We start from the raw sequence: 23,377 nt of genomic DNA on the forward strand, positions 1-23,377 counted from the left end.
AGGTCAATGCTCAACCACTGAGCCACACCAGCCGGGGGTGAAGTCCTTTTCCTCCCTCCACCAGCCTTCTCCAGCTTCACGCCGCGCACCCCCAGACCTCCAAGGTGTCATGTTTGTCTTAATCGTGTCTCCCCAGCAGGCCCCCGAGCCCCCGGGGGGCAAGTGGATCCTTACGGGACTCTGGCATCAGACGCAACATCAGCTCTGCCCATTCTGGGGTGTGTCCTGGGCTCCCAACCTGCCTGCGGCTTAGTCTGTGCATCTGCCAGGTACGGTACCAGCAGGGCCCGTCTCAGAGGGCTCTGCCTTCCCTCCTCAGGGTGCCCACACGGCAAAGGGAGAATGAAAGAGAACCCGTTACCCACTTAGGGGACCATGCCACACGCCCCCAAACTCATTGACAACTGTGGTCATCTTAAGGGCTTAGGCCAGGGGTCCTCAAACTTTTTAAACGGGGCCAGTTCACTGTCCCTCAGACCGTTGGAGGGCCGGACTATAGTTTAAAAAAAAAACTATGAACAAATTCCTATGCACACTGCACATATCTTATTTTGAAGTAAAAAAACAAAACGGAAACAAATACAATATTTGTATTTGCATGTGGCCCTTGGGCCGTAGTTTGAGGACCCCTGGCTTAGGCACATGGATGCCCCCCAACGAGCGACGTGCTGATGTTAGTTTTGTGTGTGTGTGTGTGTGTGTGTGTGTGTGTGTGAGATGAGACTGATTAAAATGTGAAATCCAGCCCTAGCTGGTGTGCTCAGTGGATAGAGCATCAGCATGCGGACTGAAGGGTCCCTGGTTCAACTCCAGTCAAGGGCACATGCCCAGGTTGCGGGCTCGACCCCCAGACGGCGGCGTGCAGGAGGCAGCCGCTCAATGATTCTCTCATCATCAATGTTTCTCTCTTTCTCTCCCTCTCCCTTCCTCTCTGAAATCAATTTTTTTAAAAAATATATTTTATTGATTTTTTACAGAGAGGAAGGGAGAGAGATAGTTAGAAACATTGATGAGAGAGAAACATCGATCAGCTGCCTCCTGCACATCTCCTACTGGGGATGTGCCCACAACCCAGGTACATGCCCTTGACCGGAATCGAACCTGGGACCCTTGAGTCCACAGGCCGACGCTCTATCCACTGAGCCAAACCAGTTTCGGCTGAAATCAATTTTTTTTAAAAAAAAATTTTTAATGTAAAAATCCACACTCTGTCCTCCAGCCGATGAGTCAGAGAGGAGGTTTATGAAGACCTGCCGCTGGCAAGCAGGGCCTGGCCCCTCCGCCCCCACAGGCGGCCTGAGCCCCGGTGAAAGGCACTGGGCGGAGTGCCCGGCGCGCAGCAGGGCGGCTGGGGAAGTGCCCGAGGGGGACGCTCCGGGGGGAGCCCCTGCACCCGCCCCGCCAGCCCGCACCTGCTTGACGTTCCTGCGGTCGGCGGCGGTCTTGGCCATGACCATGCGGAAGGTGTAGAGGATGAGGCCCGGCAGCCGCAGCAGCTCCATGCCGGTGCCGATGAAGGCCGAGGCGATGACGTAGTTCACAAAGAAGGCGCCCTGGTCCGGCAGGAAGACGCACCTGGGGACCCGGGCAGCGGGGAGGTGGGGGGATGAGTCAGGCGAGCCGGGACCCGAGGCCCCTGGTGGGTGCGTGTGCAGCACCCACGTGTGCCAGGCGCTGTGCCAGGCGCTGGGAGGGAAACAAAGCCCCTGCCCCTGCCCCCAAGGAGCTCACATCCCAGCGTGGGGGGGACCAGGAGAGGCGAGCGCCGAAGCCAGCGAAGCCAGCATCTGCTGACAGGTCACTAAGGTGAGGACTGAGAGCCGACCACTGCCCTTGGCAACCGGAAGCCGCTGTCCGCCTGAACGAGAGCCGGATGGGGGTGTGTGTGTCTGTCGGAGGCTGCCAGCTCCCGAGTCACCAGCGTACCCAGCAAGAACCCGTTCAAAATAATTCACCCCAGCCCTAGCCGGTGTTGCTCAGTGGACAGAGCGTCGGCCTACAGACCGAAGGGTCCCGGGTTTGATTCTGGTCAAAGGCATGTACTTCGGTTGCAGGATCCTCCCTGGCCCGGGCCCTGGTCGGGGCATGTGCAGGAGGCAACCCATCAATGTGCTTCTCTCACATCGGTGTTTCTCTCTGTCTTTCCCTCTCTCTTCCACTCTCTTTCTAAAAAAGAAAAAAAATCAATGGGGAAATATCCTCGGGTGAGGATCACAAAAAAAAACTAATAATAATAATAATTCACCCCTTCCATGGTGACGGAAAACAAATAAAAGATAAAAAAGGAAATCGCAGCCAGCCTTCCCTATAAATATCTCTTTGGGAAAATCCATCGTGGGCCTATGAGCCTATTTCAGGACCTAAAGTCCAGTGCCATCGGGGCTGAGGTCACGTCCCAGCTCCATGTCCTAACTCGCTGGGTAGCCTTGGGCAAGTTAGTCAACATCTCTGGGCCTCAGTCCCCTCATCTGTAAAATGGGGATAATGACACGACCTACTGATAGTGGCTGTGAAGGTGAAACAAGACCAAGAATCCAGCTTTTAGCGCAGCGCCTTGTTAAGTAATAAGTATTTCTGTTAAGTGGTGTGGTGCGAGCTGAAAATGCTAACAAGGACCCACATCAGACATGAGTTGAGAACTCTGTTCTCTGGGCAAAGGTAACCGCCAGTCCAGACAAGTCGCTCTGGCTGCAACGTTAATTATTACTCCCACTCCTGCCCCCTGGCACCACGGAGGCCCAGCAGCTCCTCCTCCCCAGCGGCTCAGGTCTCGGTAAATAAGTTTCAGAGACCGAATGAGGCTGTGACTAATTGAAGTCCTGGCCTAAAAAAAATGAACCACATGCTTTGCACAGAATGGGCCAGCTCCCCTGGTGTGGCCGAAGGCTCCGTCCAGCTGCCTCCCCAGCAGGAACCGGGTCGGGGAGCGGGCAAGGCCCAGCCCTGGGGTCTCCGGGAGGAAGTGGTCTGTTCCGAAACGGGGACCACCCTCCCCGCAGCGCAGCCCGAGCCCCGGGGGACATTTACTTGGGACGGTGTCTCCATCACCTCCGCGCGCAAGACTGATACTCACTCTAACCGGATAGAGGTGTCGGGGGTAGACTTGTCAAAGAGCCAGCGGAAGAAAACGTCGAGGCTGAAAGACAAACGGATCCCGTCAGAACCGACTCCCAACGCGCCGCGTGACCACAACACGGACGTCCTTTCTCCTCTTCTTCTAAAAACAGGCCGCATCTCCAGATCCACGTTTATCCTTTAAAATGCCGCTTGCTGCCGTGCGACACACCAGGGCCTACTGTAACAGAACCGTCCTTCCGGAGAGAAACCACGCCAGGACCAGACCCTCCCCCTAAGTGGACAGCTGTCGTCGTGATAAACTTGTTTTCAAACGTAGAGAGATCCAATCTCTGGGAGAATCAATGGGCAGCACAACTGCCCTCCAGGTGGGTGTGACAGGCTTAAATGTTGTCAGGGGTAGGTATGCATCCACTCCAAAACCATTTCCGGCCCAGCTGGTGTGGCTCAGCGGTTGAGCATCAGCCTATGAACCAGGAGACCATGGTTCGATTCCCGGTCAGGGCACATGCCCGGGTTGCGGGCTCAATCCCCAGTAGGGGGTGTGCAGGAGGCAGCCGATCCATGATTCTCTCTCCTCATTGATGTTTTTCTCTCTCTCCCTCTCCCTTCCTCTCTGAAATCAATAAAAAACACATTAAGCCGAAACCGGTTTGGCTCAGTGGATAGAGCGTCGGCTTGCGGACTGAAAGGTCCCAGGTTCGATTCCAGTCAAGGGCATGTACCTGGGTTGCGGGCACATCCCCAGTAGGGAGTGTGCAGGAGGCAGCTGATCGATGTTTCTCTCTCATCGATGTTTCTAACTCTCTATCTCTCTCCCTTCCTCTCTGTAAAAAATCAATAAAATATATTTTAAAAAACACATTAAATATATAAAGTGAGAAACAAGCATAATCATGTGTGTGTGTGTGTGTATTTTTTTTTTTAAAGGTTCCATTCTCCTGGGGACAGTACTCTCCAGCTACGACCCAGGTTCTGAATTGAGAGCAGGAGGCGGCCACGCGTACCTGGTGAGGCCGAGCGAGGGCAGAATCAGCACCATGAAGATCAGGAATATGTAGACCTTGGTCATCATGATCCGGTTTTCCCCAGACCTGCAGGAAGTCAGAGGTGAGCATCCCAGCCCCGGGGTCCCAGGGGTCCCCAGGGAGCCGTGTGCCCGCTGCCCTAGGGCACGGGGTCGGCGCCCGCCCGGCACTCACTTGGTCCAGTGAGACTCCAGCAGTGTGGAGTAGTAGACGATGGTGGGCAGCAGGGCGGAGAAGGACCACAGGAGGAGGGTGGGGAAGAACTGGCTGATGATTGGGTCCTGGAAAACAAGGCCCACGGCTGGGGTTTAGTCCTCCTCGCCCCCCAGAACCAACGTTGTCCCTGGTACAGGGGAGCTAGTCCACTCTGCTGGCTGAATAGACAACAACCCCTTCTGTTTGTATTTAGAGCGAAGCCAGCAATTTCACATATAATTCAAGGACAAGATTATTAAAACCTGAAATGTACAAGAAACCATCCAGGTGCTGCCACCCGACCCAAGCAGCTCTTCTCCTCCTTGCCCGCCCCCCCCCCCCCAGTGGCACCCGCGTGCACCCGCATCCCTGGCGCATCGCTGTAGCCACTGCTCGGAGACAGTTCATATCCTGCTCTCGTCACAAGCCCCCAGTGCCCAACACCAAGTCTATGCAATTTTTTTTTTTAATTTGGGACTTTATCCACTGAGAAGTGCTTGTGTTTTTTTTTTAATATACTTTATTGATTTTTTACAGAGAGGAAGAGAGAGGGATAGAGAGTTAGAAACATCGATGAGAGAGAAACATCGACCAGCTGCCTCCTGCACACCCCCCACTGGGGATGTGCCCACAACCAAGGTACATGCCCTTGACCGGAATCAAACCTGGGACCCTTCAGTCTGCAGGCCAACGCTCTATCCCCTGAGCCAAACCGGTCAGGGCTATGCAATTTTTAATGGGCGCTGAACACGCTCTCAGACCAAATATACTTCATTCAACTCGAGTAACACCTACTGATGAATGTGTAGATTGATTCCATATATGTAATTATATATGCACATACATTCATTATGAATACGTATGGAATATAGTTCTATATAATATATATATTATATATTATATATATAATGAATATATGTACATAAAATGTCTAAATTACTAGAAGACATTGTACTCAATGTGGCCATGCCTGCTTAGGGCTAAAAACGTAGGCATGATAATAGACATCAATTATTCCTCGATACAAAAAATTATTTATTTTAGACCGAACCGGTTTGGCTCAGTGGCTAGAGCGTCGGCCTGCGGACTCAAGGGTCCCAGGTTCGATTCCGGTCAAGGGCATGTACCTTGGTTGCGGGCACAGCCCCAATGGGGGGTGTGCAGGAGGCAGCTGATCGATGTTTCTCTCTCATCAATGTTTCTAACTCTCTATCCCTCTCCCTTCTTCTCTGTAAAAAAATCAATAAAGTATATTTTTAATAAAAAAAAATTATTTATTTTAAAAATAGCCCAGACATGAGCTGAGTGAATGACATCCTGGTTCGCCGTCCCCCACACCCCCTGGCCGCCCCCCTTCCCCGCTCCCCATCCCCACCGTGCCCTGTTGGCACCGAGCCCTCCAGGGATGGGCCTTGCAGGTGTCCACTCACATTCAGCGCGTGGATGGGCTTGGTGACGTTGAACTTGTCCATGGTGGAGATGATGATGGAGGGTGTGGTCAGAAAAAACAGCACCACGAAGAGAACGAAGTTGATGCCCAGCCACTGCAGCCACCAGCGGGGGCCCTGGACAGAGAGGTTCTTCCTGCGGAGGAGAGAGGACACGGGCCCTGGCGGCTCACCTCCCAGGGCCTGGCCACCAACCCCACCAACATGCCCCTGGCTCAGGGCGGGGGGGGGTCAGAAAGTCCCAGTGAGTCCAGCCAAGAGACTAGCCCAGTGATGGCGAACCTTCTGAGCTCGGCGTGTCAGCATTTTGAAAAACCCTAACTTCACTCTGGTGCCGTGTCACCTATAGAAATTTTTTGATCTTTGCAACCATAGTAAAACAAAGACTTATATTTTTGATATTTATTTTATATATTTAAATGCCATTGAACGAAGAAAAATCAACCAAAAAAACGAGTTCGCGTGTCACCTCTGACAGGCGTGTCATAGGTTCGCCATCGCTGGACTAGCCTGAGGGGCTCTGGCGTAGGGCTCATGCCGACCTGGGAGTACAGACGGGTTCTCTGCACTGACCTTCAGCCCCTGGAAGGTCAAATTTGGGGGCCTTATGAGCTCAGAGGAGCTACAAGTGATTCTTCGCTAACTGTTGAACTGATAATATTTTAGCATCTAGAGAGAGATAGATACTATTACGAAAATTAATTTCAACTTTTTTTTGTTGTTTTTTACTTTTAATGTGTCCCCAGGCTAGCGAAGCAGGTGACCCTCGACCTCAGGCTGCACTGTCCGACACCGTAGCCACGAGACACGTGTGGCTCCTGAGCACCGGGATGCGGCCCTCGCGGGCCGGGGGCTCACCAGCAGATGTCCTCGGGGTAGGCGGCGAAGGTGACCGTCCACTGGGAGATGCCGAGCTCTCTGCTGCAGGAGGACGGCTGGGGCTCCCCTCTGCACCGCAGGCCCTGGCACTTGCAGGCGTTGAAGTCCTTCAGGATGCTGCGGGGGAGGCAGGCGTGCCAGGGCCCGGCACACGGGGCCGAGTCAGAACGGGAGCCCCGTGGAGCAGGACCCTGGCTTTATTACTGTGGGTCTATTATGATAACTAACGCTAGGAGAGAGACAGCAGGCGGGGCCCACGATGTGGAGGGTTTCGTTTAATCCTCAGCACAACCCTGCGAGCCGAGGATCGTTATTCCGATTTTACAGAGAAGGGAACGGAGGCTCTCCGATCAGGTTCTACGCCCCAGCTGTCGGGCTCCGGTTCCCATGCTGCTTGCACTGCACCCCCAACCCCCGGCAACCCCCCGACCCCCCGCCGGGATCCTCCTGCCAGTGGCTTCACCCTTCGAGACTCTCGCTCACTTCCCAGGCCCCAGAGTTGCTATCAGAACACATACAGGAGGCGGGCTCCCATTCTGATCCAAGATTTCCCCCCTCGGACCCCACCTCCACCCTCAACAGCTCCTCCTCTTTCCCCCTTTGTCTCCCATAAAGCGCCCATCTCTTGGCCCCGCCCCTCCCCCTCCCTCGGCTCCCGTGGCTCGGGGATGCCGAGGCCCCAGGCACGAGTGCGCTTTATGAGCCTGACCGCTGGCGGGTGGAAGAGCTTCGTGCAAACCCCCTCCCCAGGGCCGGGCTGCCGGCAGCAGTGAGCGCCCCGAGTGCCCATTTGTAGGAAGACGGGGTGCCCCTGCACAGAAGCAGGATCTGGGGTGCAGAGCGGCTCCCTGAAGGAGGGTGGCGTCCATCAGAATGCTGGGACACGGAGCCGCCGGGCCCCTGGGGCAGCTGGTGCGAGCCCCACCGCCGGGCAAGGCCACAGCCACCGGAGAGGGTCTCAGCTAGAGTCACGGAGCCCCGCGGTCCCACACACACGGGCTGGGCTCCCCGAGGGGTAAGCGTGGTGACTCCTCCCCAGCCAGACCCAGGAGGCAGAGGGACACGGCAGACCCCAGCCATGTGACTCGGCGGTATCGTCTCTCCCCAAGAGGGCCAGCGGGGCATCGGGACAGGGCCCGGGGAGCCCGCCTGGGAGGCCGGGACACTCACTAGATGGCCATGGACTTCTCCTGGAAGGTGACGAAGGCCATGCCCAGGGGCTGGAACTGGACCCTGGACTCCTCCTCCGTGATCCTCTCCATCAGCCGGTCCTTCAGGCCCGTGTAGTAAGCGATGGCGTCCTCCTGCCAGGGGCACGTCCCTGTGATGCCGTGGCCCGTGCGGGTGGCGGGGACCCCAGCGCCCGCGCCCGGCCCGGGGGGAGGAGGGGGCCTCACCCGCTCACAGCCCTGCACTTCGAAGCAGCAGAACTGGCCGCAGGGCTTGGGGTTGATGAGGGCCCGCTGGCCCGTCTTCACCTGCAGGTTGGTGTAGTAGGTCAGGCTCTTCTCCGTCTTCTTCCTGCAGGTGGAGGTTGGGGGAGAGGGACTGCAGACTCACAATCCGCGGCACGGGCCCCGCACCCTCCATTCAACTCTCCGTCACCCAGAACGGGGGCCCAGCGCTCTGAACAAGCTGGAGGCCATCAAGGAAGGAGGGGGGCTTCTCGGGGGGGGAGGGTCAGAGGGCGCAGGCCCGCTCACCCGCGCACGGCTGCTTCCCCGTGCATGCACACTTGCCTGTGCACGCCTGCTCACCCGCACACACACGCCCACTTCCCCGTGCATGCATGCACGCTTCTCCCCCACATGCATGCACGCTTCCCCACACGCATGCACGTTTCCCCCCACACACGCATGCTTCCCCCCACACGCGCATGCTTCCCCCACACACACGCCTGCTCACCCGCACACACAAGCCCACTTCCCCGTGCATGCATGCACGCTTCCCCACACGCATGCACGTTTCCCCGTGCATACATGCACGCTTCCCCCCATGCACGCACGCTTCCCCCACATGCATGCACGCTTCCCCCACACGCATGCACGCTTCCCCACACACACACACGCTTCCCACACACACACGCACGCTTCCCACACACACACGCACGCTTCCCTGTGCATGCATGCACGCTTCTCCCCCATGCATGTACGCTTCCCCCATGCATGCACGCTTCCCCCCACGCATGCACGCTTCCCCCCATGCATGCACGCTTCCCCCCACACACGCACGCTTCCCACACACACACACACACACACACACGCTTCCCTGTGCGTGCATGCACGCTTCTCCCCCATGCATGCACGCTTTCCTCATGCATGCACGCTTCCCCCCACGCATGCACGCTTCCCACACACACGCGTGCGCGCACCCCGTACCTCTCCTTGCACAGGTAGATCAGCTTGGCCACGTTGTAGCACAGCTGGACCTCCACCACCTCGCACGTGGGATACGCGTCCCTGCGCCCAGGGCGGGCCGGAGGAAAGGATGGATTGGAAAAGGAGCCCCCAGGCAGGCGGGACCCCCCATCTCCAAGGGCCCCAGAGCAATCTCGCTGCCCATTCCCGGGCCAGAGAGGCCTTTGTCTTCCTCTTTCAGCACCAGCACAGCCAGCGCAAGGCAGCCTTCGATGCCCGTGTGGCAGGTCTCGGCTCCCCCAGGGACCCCGGGGAAGACATAAGGCACCCACCCCCGGCGCCTGCCCCTGGGACTGTGGGGTCCCACCGGGAAGGGCTCGCTGCCCCTCGGCCCGGCCTGCTCACCGGAAGTGGCTCTCCACCGCGTCCTTCGTGGCGTGTCTGGGGAGTCCTGTGATGAACAGGGTCCGCCTCACCTGCCGGAGAAACGCGCGGAGAAGTCACCAGGACGAGCCGGGCAGGGGCCCTGGGCGCGCCTCCTGGCCTGGCAGGGCCTGGAAAGAGCGCCTTCCTCCCGGCTACACAGAGCATTTCCCAAGCAACGCCACGCGCTCCTTGGCACGACCGGGGACTGAGAAAGGACCCGGAGAGGGGGCGGGACTCAATAGGGCCTCACGGCAGATCACAGGAGGCCGGGCCTGCAACTAAGTCATGGAAAAGGAATCGTATTCAGAATCGTAACTACGAGCTCACAGCCCACAAATCTAAGGGCTAGTTGGCCCTTAAACCCTACACCCTGAAACAATCTGTTCAGAAAACAAGTTGTTAAAGGGAATACCAGGCCCTGGCTGGTGGGGCTCGGTTGGTTGGAGCATCCATCGTCCTGGGCACCAAAAGGCAGTGGGTTCGATTCCAAGTCAGGGCACATGCCTCGGCTGTGGGTTTGATCCCAGGTCGAAGGTTAGTTGTATGAGAGGCAACCGATCGGTGTTTCTCTCTCACATTCAAGTTTCTGTTTTTCTTTCTTTCTCTCTCTCTCTTTCTTTCCCTTCCTTCCTTCCTTCCTTCCTTCCTTCCTTCCTTCCTTCCTTCCTTCCTTCCTTCCTTCCTTTCTTTCTTCCTCTCTCTCTCTCTTTCTCTCTTCCTCTCTCTAAAAAAAAAAAAATCAATAAACGCCCTAGCCGAATTGGCTCAGTAGATAGAGCATCTGCCTGGGGACTGATGGATCCCAGGTTCAGTTCCAGTCAAGGGCGCATGCCCAGGTTGCAGGCTCGATCCCCAGCCCTGGACGGGACACGTGCAGGAGGCAACCAACCGATTTGTCTCTCTCACATTGATGTTTCTCTCTGTCTCTCCCGCCCCCCTTCCACTCTCTCTAAAAATCAATGGAAAATCGGGTGAAGATTAACAACAACAATAATAAATCAATAAACATATCCTCAGGTGATGATTAAAAAAAAGGACAATGCCAACTTTGAGTTCAAACCTGCAAGCGGGTTCCAGAGGACCCTTCGGACGCTCCCTGCTGCCATGCCAGGGATCGAGCAGGGGTGGCCATTTCTCTCCGCCCCCCTCCTCCCTAGCCCCTGCCCCACCCCCACCCCCAGCCTCACTCACCAGGCTCTCGTCTTTGTACTTGATGGACTGGGTGTGGTGCCGCATGAAGCCCAGGGTGAGGAACAGGTAGATGACGGCGAAGACGGTGTGCAGCCAGAGCAGGTCGTTGCTGCGGGGGACACCGCCTGCGATCAGCGGGGGGACCCCAGCCCAGGCGGGGGCACAAGGGCTGGGCTGGGCTACCTTATGGCCCTGAGCTGAGGGACAGCGACTTCATCACAAGAGGCTGGGCGGCCAGCCCCCCTTAGAGAGAGCCCCTTCCTGGCAAATGAGCCCTCCTGGTTTCCTACAGCCCCTCAAAACAGCAGTTGCTAACGGGGTGTCCATGCCCAGAGCCCAGACACACGCTGGCTGCAAAGGGGCTTCAGGGCCTCAGTCCGCCCACGTGGGGCCACCTCTCGCTGACTCTGGGCTCCAGAATCCGCCCTCTCCTTGGCCTCGCCCATCGGCACCCTCAGACCCGTCCCCCACACTCACTTGGTCTGGAGGTTTGCTATCGTCGTCCTCCCGAAGCTGTACGGGTCCTTCTCTGCGGAGAAGCACAGGGACTTAGCGCCAGGGCCGCCCCGGGGGCGGGAGGGGCACCGCCAGCCTCAGTGAGTGAGTGCGGCTCGGAGGGGCCGGGGTACAGACACCGTCCAGTCTTCCCAGAGTCACCCCAACAAGGCCCTGCTTTAGCCCCAGATGCCCCCGGCAACTTCTCACCCCGTCTCGGGGGTTGAGTCACAACCTGCCTTCGCCTGGCTTTGAGATTTTGGTGGCATTTCTTAGGAAATCGGGACCGACCCTTAGCCGTTCCCAGAAGCAGGGCTGGGAATCCCGGGGTGTAAGGAGTGGGGTCCTGGTGGCATTTGGGGAGCGAGCTTCCGGCGGACGCTTGGAGATAGAATTCCGGGCTCGGATTCTGACTCTGAGTGGGGCTGGGAGATGTCAAACATCCGTGGGAGGCCCTGATTCTGTAAATCTTGGGGTTTTTTTCCTCCTCCTCCTACTTAGAACCAGAATTGGATATTAGGCTTAGGGTGGATTCTTCTCTGGATTTTTAATCGGATGGAAAAGTCCAGAAAGCCACCCTGGGACATTCTCACATCTGAGCATGAGCATGACTCCCCCACAGTGAGACCCTTTCCCGAGGCCTGCTGCTCTGCGTGGCTCAGGGGTCAAGCGTCGACCTAGGAACCAGGAGGTCATGGTTGGTTCAATCCCCGGTCAGGGCACATGCCCTGGTTGCAGGCTTGATCCCCAGTGGGGTGAGTGCAGGAGGCAGCCAATCCATGATTCTCTCTCATTGATGTCCCTCTCACTCTCTCTCTCCCTCTCCCTTCCTCTCTGACATCAATAAAAATATATTTGAAAAAAAGAGAGAGAATAGTTACCCAGCAAGTTGCCCGAGAGGTTGACAGGCAGGATGACGCACAGGGACAAGAAGCTGACCACCGCCAGCAGGAAGATGATGTGTCTCTGGAAAGACAGGTAGTGGATGGCGTCCTCCCCGCACCACTCCAGGATCTGGTCGTCGCTGGTCAAGACACAGGCATGGGATTCCGGTGAGCAGCAGCCCCAGGCCGGCCCTCGGAGGCCCTGCACGGAGGGTCTCCTATAACCCCTCCTGGCCACCCCTCGAGGGAGCTTCTAATTTCATCTCCATTTCTTAGCACAGCAGGAAACAGAGGCATGGAAAAGCGGCATAGCCCTGGCTGGTTTGGCTCAGCGGATAGAGCGTCGCCTGCGGACGGAAGGGTCCCAGGTTCCGTTCCGGTCAGGGGCCCATGCCTGAGTTGCGGGCTCCATCCTCCGTAGGGGGCGTGCAGGAGGCAACCGATCAATGATTCTCTCTCATCATTGACGTTTCTATCCCTCAAACTCCACCATTTATACACCACATATTAATTCATTTGAATTAGCCAGAGCAGGTGTCGGCCTCGGCACCTTTCTTATAGTTGGGGAAACTGAGGCCCAGAGAAAGGGACTTACCCACTGTCCTGAAACTACCATATCCCATCAATTCTACGCTATCCTTCTCCTATTTCAATGAGCACAGCTGATCACGGCTTACTGGGCAGCGTTTTCTCATTCTTAGTGCTGTCTCGGATAATGTGCATCTTACAACAACCTGATGGCCACCGTGGCACCCAGACTCACAGCCCGGCTCGTCCACCGCCCTGGAGGTGACTGGCCAGCCCAGACTACCCAGCGCCTCTTTTAGGATTTCTCACCACAGGCTCCAAGTTTTGAAAAAAAATGAACACTTTTAACCCAATGAGCTGACTGTATCGAGCGATCACTAGTTCTCCACTTTTCACCAGTTTAAAGACACGTAGCACTGTCTAGAGGAGCTTCCACTCAACTAGATCCACGTTAAATACTGAGGAGATAGGATTCCCACCTGAAGCACAGCGGGAGCTTTAACTGGCTGGTGCAGGAACTGCCTGGGACTCCTTTGTCCTCAGCCCCCACATACGGCTTTGAACCTGAACTGAAGGAAGTACTTAAGAGGCCCTATCTCAAGGGCAGGCCTCTGGGCCCTTACCACCCGATTGGACAAACACTCAAACACACACACACGCACACGCACACGCACGCACACGCCGTACTCACTTCAGACGGAAGATCGCAGTGAGCCAGGGGCAGCATCCCTGGAAACAGAGATCGGGAATTAGCTTCGAGCGTGTCTGTCTTTGGGAGCAGATATAACCATTGTCTTTGAGATTAATGACAAGCTAACCTTCTTCTGTATAAAAACAGCACTTTTGCCCCAAATTCAGCAAGCTACCCCTTGTCCCAAACACGACAGAGTCTGTATGCTCCCAATTGTTCCCAATATGCACTACAGGCTTGGAATTCATTCTTTCTTTTTTACAAATGATTTCAGAGAGGAAGGGAGAGGGAGAAAGAGAGATAGAAACATCAGTGATGAGAGAGAGTCATTGATCGGCTGCCTCCTGCACGCCCCACACTGGGGATCGAGCCCGCAACCCGGGCACGTACCCCCTGACTGGAATCGAACCCAGAACCTTCCAGTTCACAGGCCGATGCTCTATTCGCTGAGCCAAGCCAGCTAGGATGCAAGCTTGGAATTCTTGCAAAACCCTCTCAAATTTGCCAATCTGTGGGATTACACATGTTCCGGGGTCAAATCATGAAACTTGAATGAACAGCTGGTGAAACCCCAGGCCCGCTCTGGAGAAACTGCTGTGGGTTTCTGTTTGTTTCCAAACGGCCGAGTGAGAAGTGGGACAAGAGCTTGGAGTGGGATCTAGAGAAGGAACAGGTGTCTGCAGCTTGGATCGTCCACTGACACTCCCTGAAGCGGACGGCTGCCCAGCGTGACCTGTCTTTGTTTGAAGACAAATATTTGTTCCTCATTTACTTGACAATTACTAAACAGCTCCTACTGGTAATCAATAAAAAGGTGACGGGGCACAGCGCCGGGTAAGACACGGCTGCTGCTCACATTTGGCCCAGAGACTAGCAGGCAAGTCAACAATTAACTGGCCCTGGCCGACGTGGCTCAGTTGGATGAGCGTCATCCCATGCACTGGTAGGTTGCAGGTTCGATTCCCAGTCAGGGCACCTGCCTGGGTTGCGGGCTCAATCCCCGGTCGGGTGCATATGAGAGGCAGCTGATCTCACATCAATGTTTCTCTTTCTCTCTCTCTCTCTCTCTCTCTCTCTCTCTCTCTAAAAATTAATAAAAACACATTTCTTAAAAAAGAAATAATAGCCCTAACCAGTTTGGCTCAGTGGATAAAGCATCAGCCTGCGGACTGAAGGGTCCCAGGTTCGATTCCGGTCAAGGGCATGTACCTTGGTTGCGGGCACATTCCCAGTAGGGAGTGTGCAGGAGGCAGCTGATCGATGTTTCTAACTCTCTATCCCTCTCCCTTCCTCTCTGTAAAAAATCAATAAAAATAAAAAAATTTTTTAAAAAAGAAAGAATCATGATCATTGACTGTCACACAAAGCCGCAAGTATGATAACAGAGACGCGTGCTAGGACCCCATGGGGATTCCGTAGCCCTCTGCCTGAGCGGCAACCAAACCTCACGATCCCGGGTCACCCAGCTGCACCTCCCCCGTGGTCTGTTCCAAGTCCAGGTGACCGTCAGTGCAGAGAAGAGCTCTGACCCCCACCTGCCACCGGGACAGGAGCACCGCCGCCCTCTCCCCGCTGGTTCATCGCCTCTGGCCTCCCCTGCCGGCCACAGCCACCGCTGCCCCCGAGATACCAACCAGGTCACTTTCAAAATCCTGTGGCCCCTGCGAGGAAGACGATGACGACCGCTGGAATCTGGACTCGCTGGAAACACAAACGGAAAAAAATTCAAATACTTCTTTTTAAAAATCTAAAAACGGCCGAAACCGGTTTGGCTCAGTGGATAGAGCTTCGGCCTGCGGACTGCAAGGTCCCAGGTTCGATTCTGGTCAAGGGCATGTACCTGGGTTGCGGGCACATCCCCAGTAAGAGATGTGCAGGAGGCAGCTGATCGATGTTTCTAACTCTCTCTCTCTCTCTCTCTCTCCCTTCCTCTCTGTAAAAAAATCAATAAAATATATTTTTTAAAAAATCTAAAAACGCATCCCCAGTATCTTGCTGCCTCATGGAGCTCAGGACCAAAGCTACTAGCCCTCAACGGCTGGGGCGAAGCGTAACTCGCCCTGTGAGAAACGGACACGGCGAGAGCCACTCCGAGCTGTGTCAGACAGAAAACTGCGGTGCGTGGCTGTAACGCGGGGTCAGGACACCCTCGGCCTCAGCACGAGGACTGGTTTACCGAAAGTGACTTCCAAACGGGGCCTGTTTGCAAGGTGTTTCCCACAGAGCAGACAACACTTGGCATCAACACTGTATTTTATCATCAACTCTAAGACACCACTGGTGTCAGGGGCATCATTATGAACCACGAAGAATGAAAAAATGCCACCGATTAAACTGTAACTAGCAATGATAACCAGCTGCCTTCCGATTGCAGAGACAAGAAAAGGCCAAAATGTGCATTTTAAAGTTGCTGAACTCTGGCATTTTAATATATTTTTATTGATTTCCGAGAGGAAAGGAGAGAGAGAGAGAGAGAGATGGAAACATCAACGATGAGAATCATGGATCAGCTGCCTCCTACATGCCCCCTGCTGGGGATCGAGCCTGCAACCAGGGCATGTGCCCTTGAGCAGAATCGAACCCGGGACCCTTCAGTCCACAGGCCGACACTCTATCCACTGAGCCAAACCGGCCAGGGCTGAACTCCAGCATATTATATCGTGGCATTTTAATCAGATCCCTTCTTCTGAGTAACCCGCAAGAACACCCGTGTGCTGTGAGCTGTTTGGATTTTTGCTTCTGTTTCCCTACTCCTCGCTCCGCCCTCCCACTCCTAATGGCCTACCGCGGCTCGCAAGCCACATGTGGCTCTTTGGCCCCTTGAGTGTGGCTCTTCCACAAAATACCACGTGCGGGCGCGCAAGTACAGTGCGATTGAAACTTCGTGGCCCATGCGCAGAAGTCGGTATTTTGTGGAAGAGCCAGTATTTTGTGGAAGACCCACACTCAAGGGGCCAAAGAGCCACATGTGGCTCGCGAGCCGCGGTTTGCCGAGCCGCAGTTTCCCGACCACTGGCCTAAGACACAGTGGAACTTCACTTTGAACTCTCTCATTGGGCCTTCACGGTAAGCCTGCAGGGAAGAGAGCGCAGGAGGAAACCCCTCCAAAAAAAGTTTAGGGACTTGACCAAGATCACACAGCCAGGGGGCTGGCCAGGCCCCCTGATTTCCAAGTGCTCCATTGTCCTGTGGCATTCAGGCCCTCCTTGGGGTGAATGTCCCCCAAAGCATCAGATATCCCAAAAGGCTCCCCAAGAGTCTCAGGCTCCGACACAGCTGAAACCAGGCCCCCCCCCTCCTCACCCCAACACGAACACCCTGAGGCTTTTGCAAATGCCAGAGACCGTGGAGAAGGAAATGCATTTACACACACACCCCTCGCCCCTCCCACATTGCCACACGGGGCAGCCTGCGGAGCGAGCGTGGAGGGTCTGCCCGGTGATGGCAGGGCAGGAGCTGGGGGGGGCAGCCTGGGCCAGTGTGTGCTCCCCATTCACTTCCCACTGACACGAGGACTGGGGTGGGTGGCAGCCAGTGGTGCAGATGGAGACTTCAGGTCCCCCTCTGGGGGATGTGAGCTGAGAGCCTCCCAAGCCCGGATGGAAGCGGAAGGCCTGAGTCTGTGGTGCGGAGCAGGCTCACCCAGGGCGGCTGAGTTAGGGCCATCGGCCAGCGCGAAGCCAGGGGGAGGTCAGGGACGTTCGTTCAGCCACGGCCCTACCGCCCTGCGCAGCCAGCCCCAGCCCTCAGGGAACGCGTTGCGGAAGATGCACTTGAAAATAGCCAAGGAGAGACAGAAAGCCGGCGTCCTCCTCCTGCTGATTTTGAAGCCCTAATTATCTGAAGGAACACCGTTTCCTCCGCAGCCCAAAGCCAGCAAGGCCCGTGGCCACAGCCGGGCGGGAGCCCGGAGGAAACCCAGGCGTGTGGGCCTCGGCTTTCTCACGAGGCTGACCTCACGGGTCTGTGCCGCGGACCAGACAGACGGCGTCTGGTAGCGGCCTGGCGGGTGTACCCGGTGAACGTGATGTGATTCCAGCATCGTGGGTGGGTCCTGCCTGCTGGGCTTCCCATGCCCCCATCCCATCCCAATGTCTGTCTGTCTGTCTGTCTCTCTCTCTCTCTCTCTCTCTCTCTCTCTCTCTGTCACACACACACACACACACATTCTAAGTAACATGACTCTTTTACCTGCCCACTTCTGACACCAGGGCAATGCGTCCGTAATCCCAGAATCTTCTCCTTATGATGGAAAACACCAATATTAAAAACTAAAAGTAGAAAGAAAAAGAAAGCAAGTGAAAGCACATTGGATGGCTTGTCATGAGAAGAGACAGCTGTCTTAGGGACCAAGCCCGCCTGCCTCGCGTCAGCGGGGCGCGAAGGTGACCCAAGCCCAGAGAGGGCACTGAGCCGCCCAGGGCCGCACAGCTCAAGGCTGTGATGCTGTGCTCGCTCACACACACACACACATACCCCACCCCAGGTCTTGCCACTTGTTCCCAAGTCACGAAGGCTGTCAGCGCTGACGCTCAGCTTGCCCGAGCACCCTCCTAGCCAAGCACGTGGGCCTGTCCTTGGCTATGAAGGCAGCATCAGCAGCCATGACCTCCCGAGGACTGAGTGGGCTTGGCGGCTCCTGAGCAGGGAGGTCTGGCCCCACAGCAGCCCTGGGGAGCCGCTTAACTTTTCTTCTTCACTTTACATAGAATTTTTCTCTTTTTTAAAAAAATCTATTTTTATTGATTTCACAGCCGATCAATAATTCTCTCAATCCCCATTGATGTTTCTATCTCTCTCTCCCTCTCCCTCTGAAATCAATAAAAAAAATATTTTTAAAAAAAAAATGATTAGTCCCATTTTACAGAGCAGAAGCCTGAGGCCCAGACAAGCGAGGTAATGTACCCAAAGCCACAGGGCCCGTAAGTGGCAACGCTGCTGGGATAGAAAGCCTGGTCTGGCTCCTCCCCTGAGGTCCCCGGAAGGCCCTGGGTAGGGTTTAAACAAACAAGTGACAGGGGAAGCAGGATTCACAAAGGTCTTACCAGGAAGCAGCTGACGTCGATGAGCAGGACGACGGGGATGCCGCCGAAGGGGACGCCCTGGAGCACGGTGCTGTTTTTGGCCGAGTTGTAGCAGTAGGAGTCGTTGGGGTGTTCCCTGATGCCCAGCCGGTCCCGGGTGGACGCCGCCTTGGACTGCCACAGGTCCAGGAACGGGGAGTCGGTCATGGTGCCCGTCACCCCTGAAGAACGGGACCAGGCAGGCGGTCAGAGGTCAGACTCTCGCATCGTTTTCCCGGCCAGCGCTGGCAGAGCCAACGGCGGTGTCTCCTGGCTGGGGGCAGGGGGGGGGGCACGGGGAGCCAGCAGCAAGGGGCCGGGGCGAGGAGACACCAGACCCCGCGTGCTGGGCAGAGTTTACAGAAAATAGCTCCATTGTGCCAACAGTCCCAAGGGTCCGATGGAGGGGGGATGGCTCCTGCAAGACACAGCTGGTACCCTCCCGAGTGGGGGGCACAGGACAATAGGGAAGGACAGGCACTGCGTGTCTGCCTGCTTAGGGGGGGGGGGGAACGGGCCTCCAGCCTCCAGGACTCCTGCTGGCAAGGCCATTCCTTCCCGGGGGAACCCCTGGGAGCACCAGTGCAGGCCGGGGAGAGGGTGGAGGGGGGGCAAATAAGGAAGTGGGGGGCCCCCTAAGTACGCAACAGCTGCTGACCGTGGGAGCCACGGGGGAGGGAGCCCCTGCTCCCACTGTTCATGGATGTCAGAGACGGGCCCATTCCCCACACTTGGAAACTGAGGCTCAGGGGCTTCACCACCTGCCCCAAGACCAAGGAGCCGGTCCTGGCAGACGCGGGTCTCAGGCCCAGACTCCTGACTCACAGGCTCCCGCCCCAGCAGGCAGACACCCAGCAGGCGGGCAAGCTTGTTAGCTCAGTGAGAGATGAAAGGCCTGGGAAGGGACGGACAGAGGCAGATGTGGGACCGGAGAAGAGAGGAGAGGGGTGGTCCAGGGAGAGGATATGGGGAGAGTCTCAGGACTTCCACAGGGAACCCCGAGGCCCCCACTGAGCCCTCCCAGCTCCACCCTCTGACCCCTGCCCCCCTGAGGACCTTGGGTCTAAGGGAAAGGCCTGACATGTCCAAAGCAAACATGGACAGCTCCGGGCGGGCGGCTGGCCGCTCCCTCCCTAGTAACCCCGGCAGCGAAGCTCATGAAAAGCTCCAGTGTTCGTCCCTGACCCCGGAGGCCCAGAGCTAGAGCCCGCGTTCCGGCCTCCTTTCCAGGGACTGTGGCCGAGGAGCAGGGGACATGCTCAGCATTGCTTCCTCCAGCTCCCCCTCCCCTCCCCTCCCCAAAGCTGGTTAAACCAGATTCCCCAGGGCCTCTGCTCAGGCTGCTCTCTCCACCTGCGGCAGGGACCCCAAACACCCAATGCTGGTGGCTTGTGTGCTGGGTGGGGGTGATTCCCAGTTCTGACCCCTGGGACTGCTGGGCTGGGGACAATCCCACACAGAAGTGCAGGCAGGGTGTGTGTGGGTGGCGGGGGGTTGCGGGCGGTCAGGGGGCGCTTCCCAGGATACAGAGGCACTTTCTCCCCAATAAGAGCCGGAGGGAGGGTGTGGTGCCAGAACCATGGACGGGCAGACGCATGAGAGCTGCTCTGGGAGACAGATGGTCTTGGCTCTCCTCCTTCACACCCCCGCCCAGTGGCACCAGCCCAACCACACACCCAGCCAGATGCTGGGAGGCCAGCGCCTGCCCTGCTCCTGGCCCCACACTCACCGGACACCAGGGGAGGCACGGCCTGGGGCTGAGCCCCTCGGAGAGGCCCTCAGGGGCAGCTGGCTCTGGCAAACCCCAGCGGCCTGGGGCGGCCACTCATTTCCTACAGGGTCTCCTGCCGCAGGGCCACGGGCACCAGCCTGTGCGGGCTTTCCTGGAGGGACACAGACACCCGGCATGAGAAGCGGCCTCTCCCGGCCCAGCTCTGGCCTGGGCCCCGCGGACACTCCCCCCCATGCGCCTGCCCCAGGGTCTCTGATCTCAAAACGCTCGCATGGACCCTCTGTCCTCCCAATGGGCGCCCTCCTGCCCTGGCCTCTCCCAGAACTGGTTCTAGGCCTGCGTTCCTCTGGGCCACCCCGCTCCCCACCCCCCGACCCCCGCCTCCCCCAGCACCACGGGGGCTCCAGCCTCCCCCTCCACTCCTGTGGCTGGAGGCCCTGCTGGGGCCAGTGGTCTGCCCTGGGCTGTGGGGCTCATCTGGGCCCACGGGTGGCTGCTGCCAGGGACAGGGCAGACAGACAAGGAAGGCTTGAGAGTGAAATGGTAAGACAAGAACAGCCTCATAAAATGCTCACAGAGGCAACACTGTCCCTGAGGAGTGGCAGGGGGGAGGGGGGTGGCGCTGGCTGGGCTGGGTGGTGCCGGGGGACAGCCCTCCCCAGGGCTGCTGCATGCTGAGCTTTAGGGGAGCAGAGGCCCCACGGGAGGAAGCACTGTGGTTCCCCTTCTTCCTTGAGCCCCAGTCATGCCTCTCGGTCCGTTTCCTCTTGCCAAACAGGATCCCTTGATAAGAAGGGCCCCCGGGGGGTCAGCCCACAAATACCGCCAGCCTGGGCCTGGGACAGAGCCGGTCCCGCCAGCCCCTCCGGGTGACGTGCCACTGAGCACACAGCTGTGCAGGCCCTCAGTCTCCGGGCCTTTCAGCTCAGCTGTAGCCTGTCCTGCCCGTCACACACACAATGGCCCCTCCAGGCGGGGCTGATGGGGGGGGGGGGGGGGACCTCAGTGGACCCAAGATCAAAAGGGAAGCTGGCTCAGGAGCTGAAACGCTGACCGTTCTGGGCAGGGGCCAACCCAGCAAGTAGGCCCCGTGGTCACAGGAGCCGTGCCTGGCCGCGACCTTCGCAATATCCAGTGATCTGATATTTGTTTGACAAGTGTATGCAAATGCCTAGCACTTATCCATGCCTCCTCGGCTCATTCCTAGCCAAGAGCCTGGAGGAGGAGATCCAAGAATTCCCGCTGAGCCAGGTGGGCAGCAGGGGACTCGCGCCCCCAACGCCAAGTTCAGCCCATGTGCCCCCCCCCCCCCCAGAATCTGGTTGTGGCCCGTGGGACAGAGGGCCGAGTCCAACAGCTGTTCTCAAACTTGCCAAAGAAAGTCAACCACCAAGGCTAGCCCGCTGCCCACCTGAGCTGGCCCCGGGCACACTTCACTCTATTTCTTCCAGAAATACCAGCCGAATGAGGCAGGAGGCGTGCGCGCGTTACTGGCTCTCACAAGAAGAGCGTTCCTGCCCCAGCCGGTTTAGCTCAGTGGATAGAGCGTCAGCTTGTGGACTGAAGGGTCCCAGGTTCGGTTCTGGTCAGGGGCACATGCCCAGGTTGCAGGTTCAATCCCCTGCAGGGGACATGCAGGAAGCAGACAATCAATGATTCTCTCTCATCACTGATGTTTCTATCAATCTCTCTCCCTCTTCCTTCCTCTCTGAAATCAATAAAAATATATTTTAAAAAAAGAGCGTTCTTGCCGAAACCGGTTTGGCTCAGTGGATAGAGCGTCAGCCTGCGGACTGAGAGGTCCCGGGTTCGATTCCGGTCAAGGGCATGTACCTGGGTTGCGGGCACATCCCCAGTGGGGGATGTGCAAGAGGCGGCTGATCGATGTTTCTCTCTCATCGATGTTTCTAACTCTCTCTATCTCTCTCCCTTCCTCTCTGTGAAAAATCAATAAAATATATTTTAAAAAAAAATAAAAAAATAAAAAAAGAGCGTTCTTAATATCACCCAATCACCACATTTTCAGGTTTTGTTACAATGATCGCAGGACCACAAGCTGCCGGAGCCCTTCTGCCCCGGGAGCTAAGGGAGCTGGAGCAGAAGAAGGTTACAAAGTAAACACAAACTTCTCAAAGTGCCACCCAACGGGACCCAGGTGCGGGGTGACTGTTTACCTCCACACACACGTCAACCCTGGAGCGACAAGTACTGGCCCAGCGATGAGAGGCAGTGCGGCTGGCACTTGCAGGCACACACGGGAGACAATGCCCATAAAGCCCTTAGCCCAGGGCCCAGCCCTGTGACCACTTCAAAGCTGTTTGCTTCATATATATTTCAGAGAGGAAGTGAGAGAGAGAGAGAGAGAGAGAGATCAATGATGAGAGAGAAGCATTGACCAGCAGCCTCCTGCACGCCCCCCACTGGGGATGGGGGCATGCGCCCTGACCTGGAATCGAACGGTGACCTCCTGGTTCCTAGGTGGATGCTCAACCACTGAGCCACACCGGCCGGCCGGCAAAAGCTGTTTGCTTTGACGTCCCGTCCAGCGAATGGGAAACCCGCAGGACCCCACGTAGAGTCCAGTGAACAGCGGAGAGAGACCTTTGTCCCAACTCTAAACAAACAGGGGGCCATGTGAGCGGAGAGGCGGCCTGGGCTGCTTCTCATTCACGGCAGGGCCGGGCCGACCTCAGGCTCCACCAGGTGTTGGAGGAGGGGAAAAGAGAGAAAGGCCGTGGGGCTTGTGGAGGGAGAGGGGAAAACGCTAAGGGGTGCCCCCGCCCCGGGGTCTCTCCGGAGCCCCAGTGGGTGCCCACCACCCTGCAGGGGCCGGGAGGGTCCCCCCTGGCGCCCACTGCGCCCACTGCGCCCGGGCCTGGTGCGCACGACCCCCGGCTTCGCTCCAGGGGCTGGGACACAGCCGCACAGCTTCAGGGTGACGCGGGCAACCACAGGTGGACTCCCACCCGTGAGGGCACTGCCTGGGCTGAACTATGGAGGCCACCCAGGGGCCGAGGAGCCCGTCTTCCTAGCGGAGTCCTCCACTCTCCGCGTCCCTCCCCAGCCTCCCGCCGCCTCCACGGGACGGACGCCACCGGGACGGCAGGGAGTGGCCACCGAGGGGCAGACCGAGCCGGGGCAGCGCGGGGGACGCAGACCCCGGCCCTCCCCAGGCCCGCCGCGCGCGGTGCCAGGAGGAACAGCTCCAGGCTGCGCCCGGGTTGGGCTGGGGGGTCGGCTTCCCGCTGACAAATCCCCCCAAGTCCGGGAGGGCTGGGGGAGGGGGAGGCGTCAGCGAAGAGCCGGACGTCGGAGAGGGAGGGCGGGGAACGCCGTCGCCGCGTACGGGAGGAGCGCGGGGCTGCGGGGCCGGGGATCCCCCTCT

At 57.4% G+C, this 23,377-nt stretch overlaps 1 protein-coding gene across 1 annotated transcript; it reads right to left on the reverse strand.

The window, feature by feature from the left end:
- Positions 1 to 1,393: 1,393 nt before the first annotated feature.
- TMEM63A (transmembrane protein 63A) lies at positions 1,394 to 22,316 on the reverse strand (the record flags this gene model as incomplete). The annotated part of the gene is made up of 19 exons (XM_006108483.3): positions 22,167 to 22,316; positions 19,990 to 20,143; positions 18,243 to 18,442; positions 17,389 to 17,468; positions 14,832 to 14,898; positions 13,198 to 13,235; positions 11,976 to 12,118; positions 11,077 to 11,128; positions 10,600 to 10,708; positions 9,388 to 9,458; positions 9,004 to 9,084; positions 8,023 to 8,146; positions 7,796 to 7,929; positions 6,605 to 6,742; positions 5,729 to 5,882; positions 4,278 to 4,384; positions 4,083 to 4,169; positions 3,074 to 3,136; positions 1,394 to 1,575 (listed from the first exon to the last, which is right to left on the reverse strand). Coding segments are annotated over exons 3-19 (1,816 nt in total), but the record flags the coding sequence as incomplete, so codon positions are not given.
- Between the last annotated feature and the right edge of the window lie 1,061 nt (positions 22,317 to 23,377).

This window comes from Myotis lucifugus, unplaced genomic scaffold (genome assembly GCF_000147115.1).
Source record: "Myotis lucifugus unplaced genomic scaffold, Myoluc2.0 scaffold_2449, whole genome shotgun sequence".
In the NCBI taxonomy this organism is placed as follows: Eukaryota; Metazoa; Chordata; class Mammalia; order Chiroptera; family Vespertilionidae; genus Myotis; species Myotis lucifugus.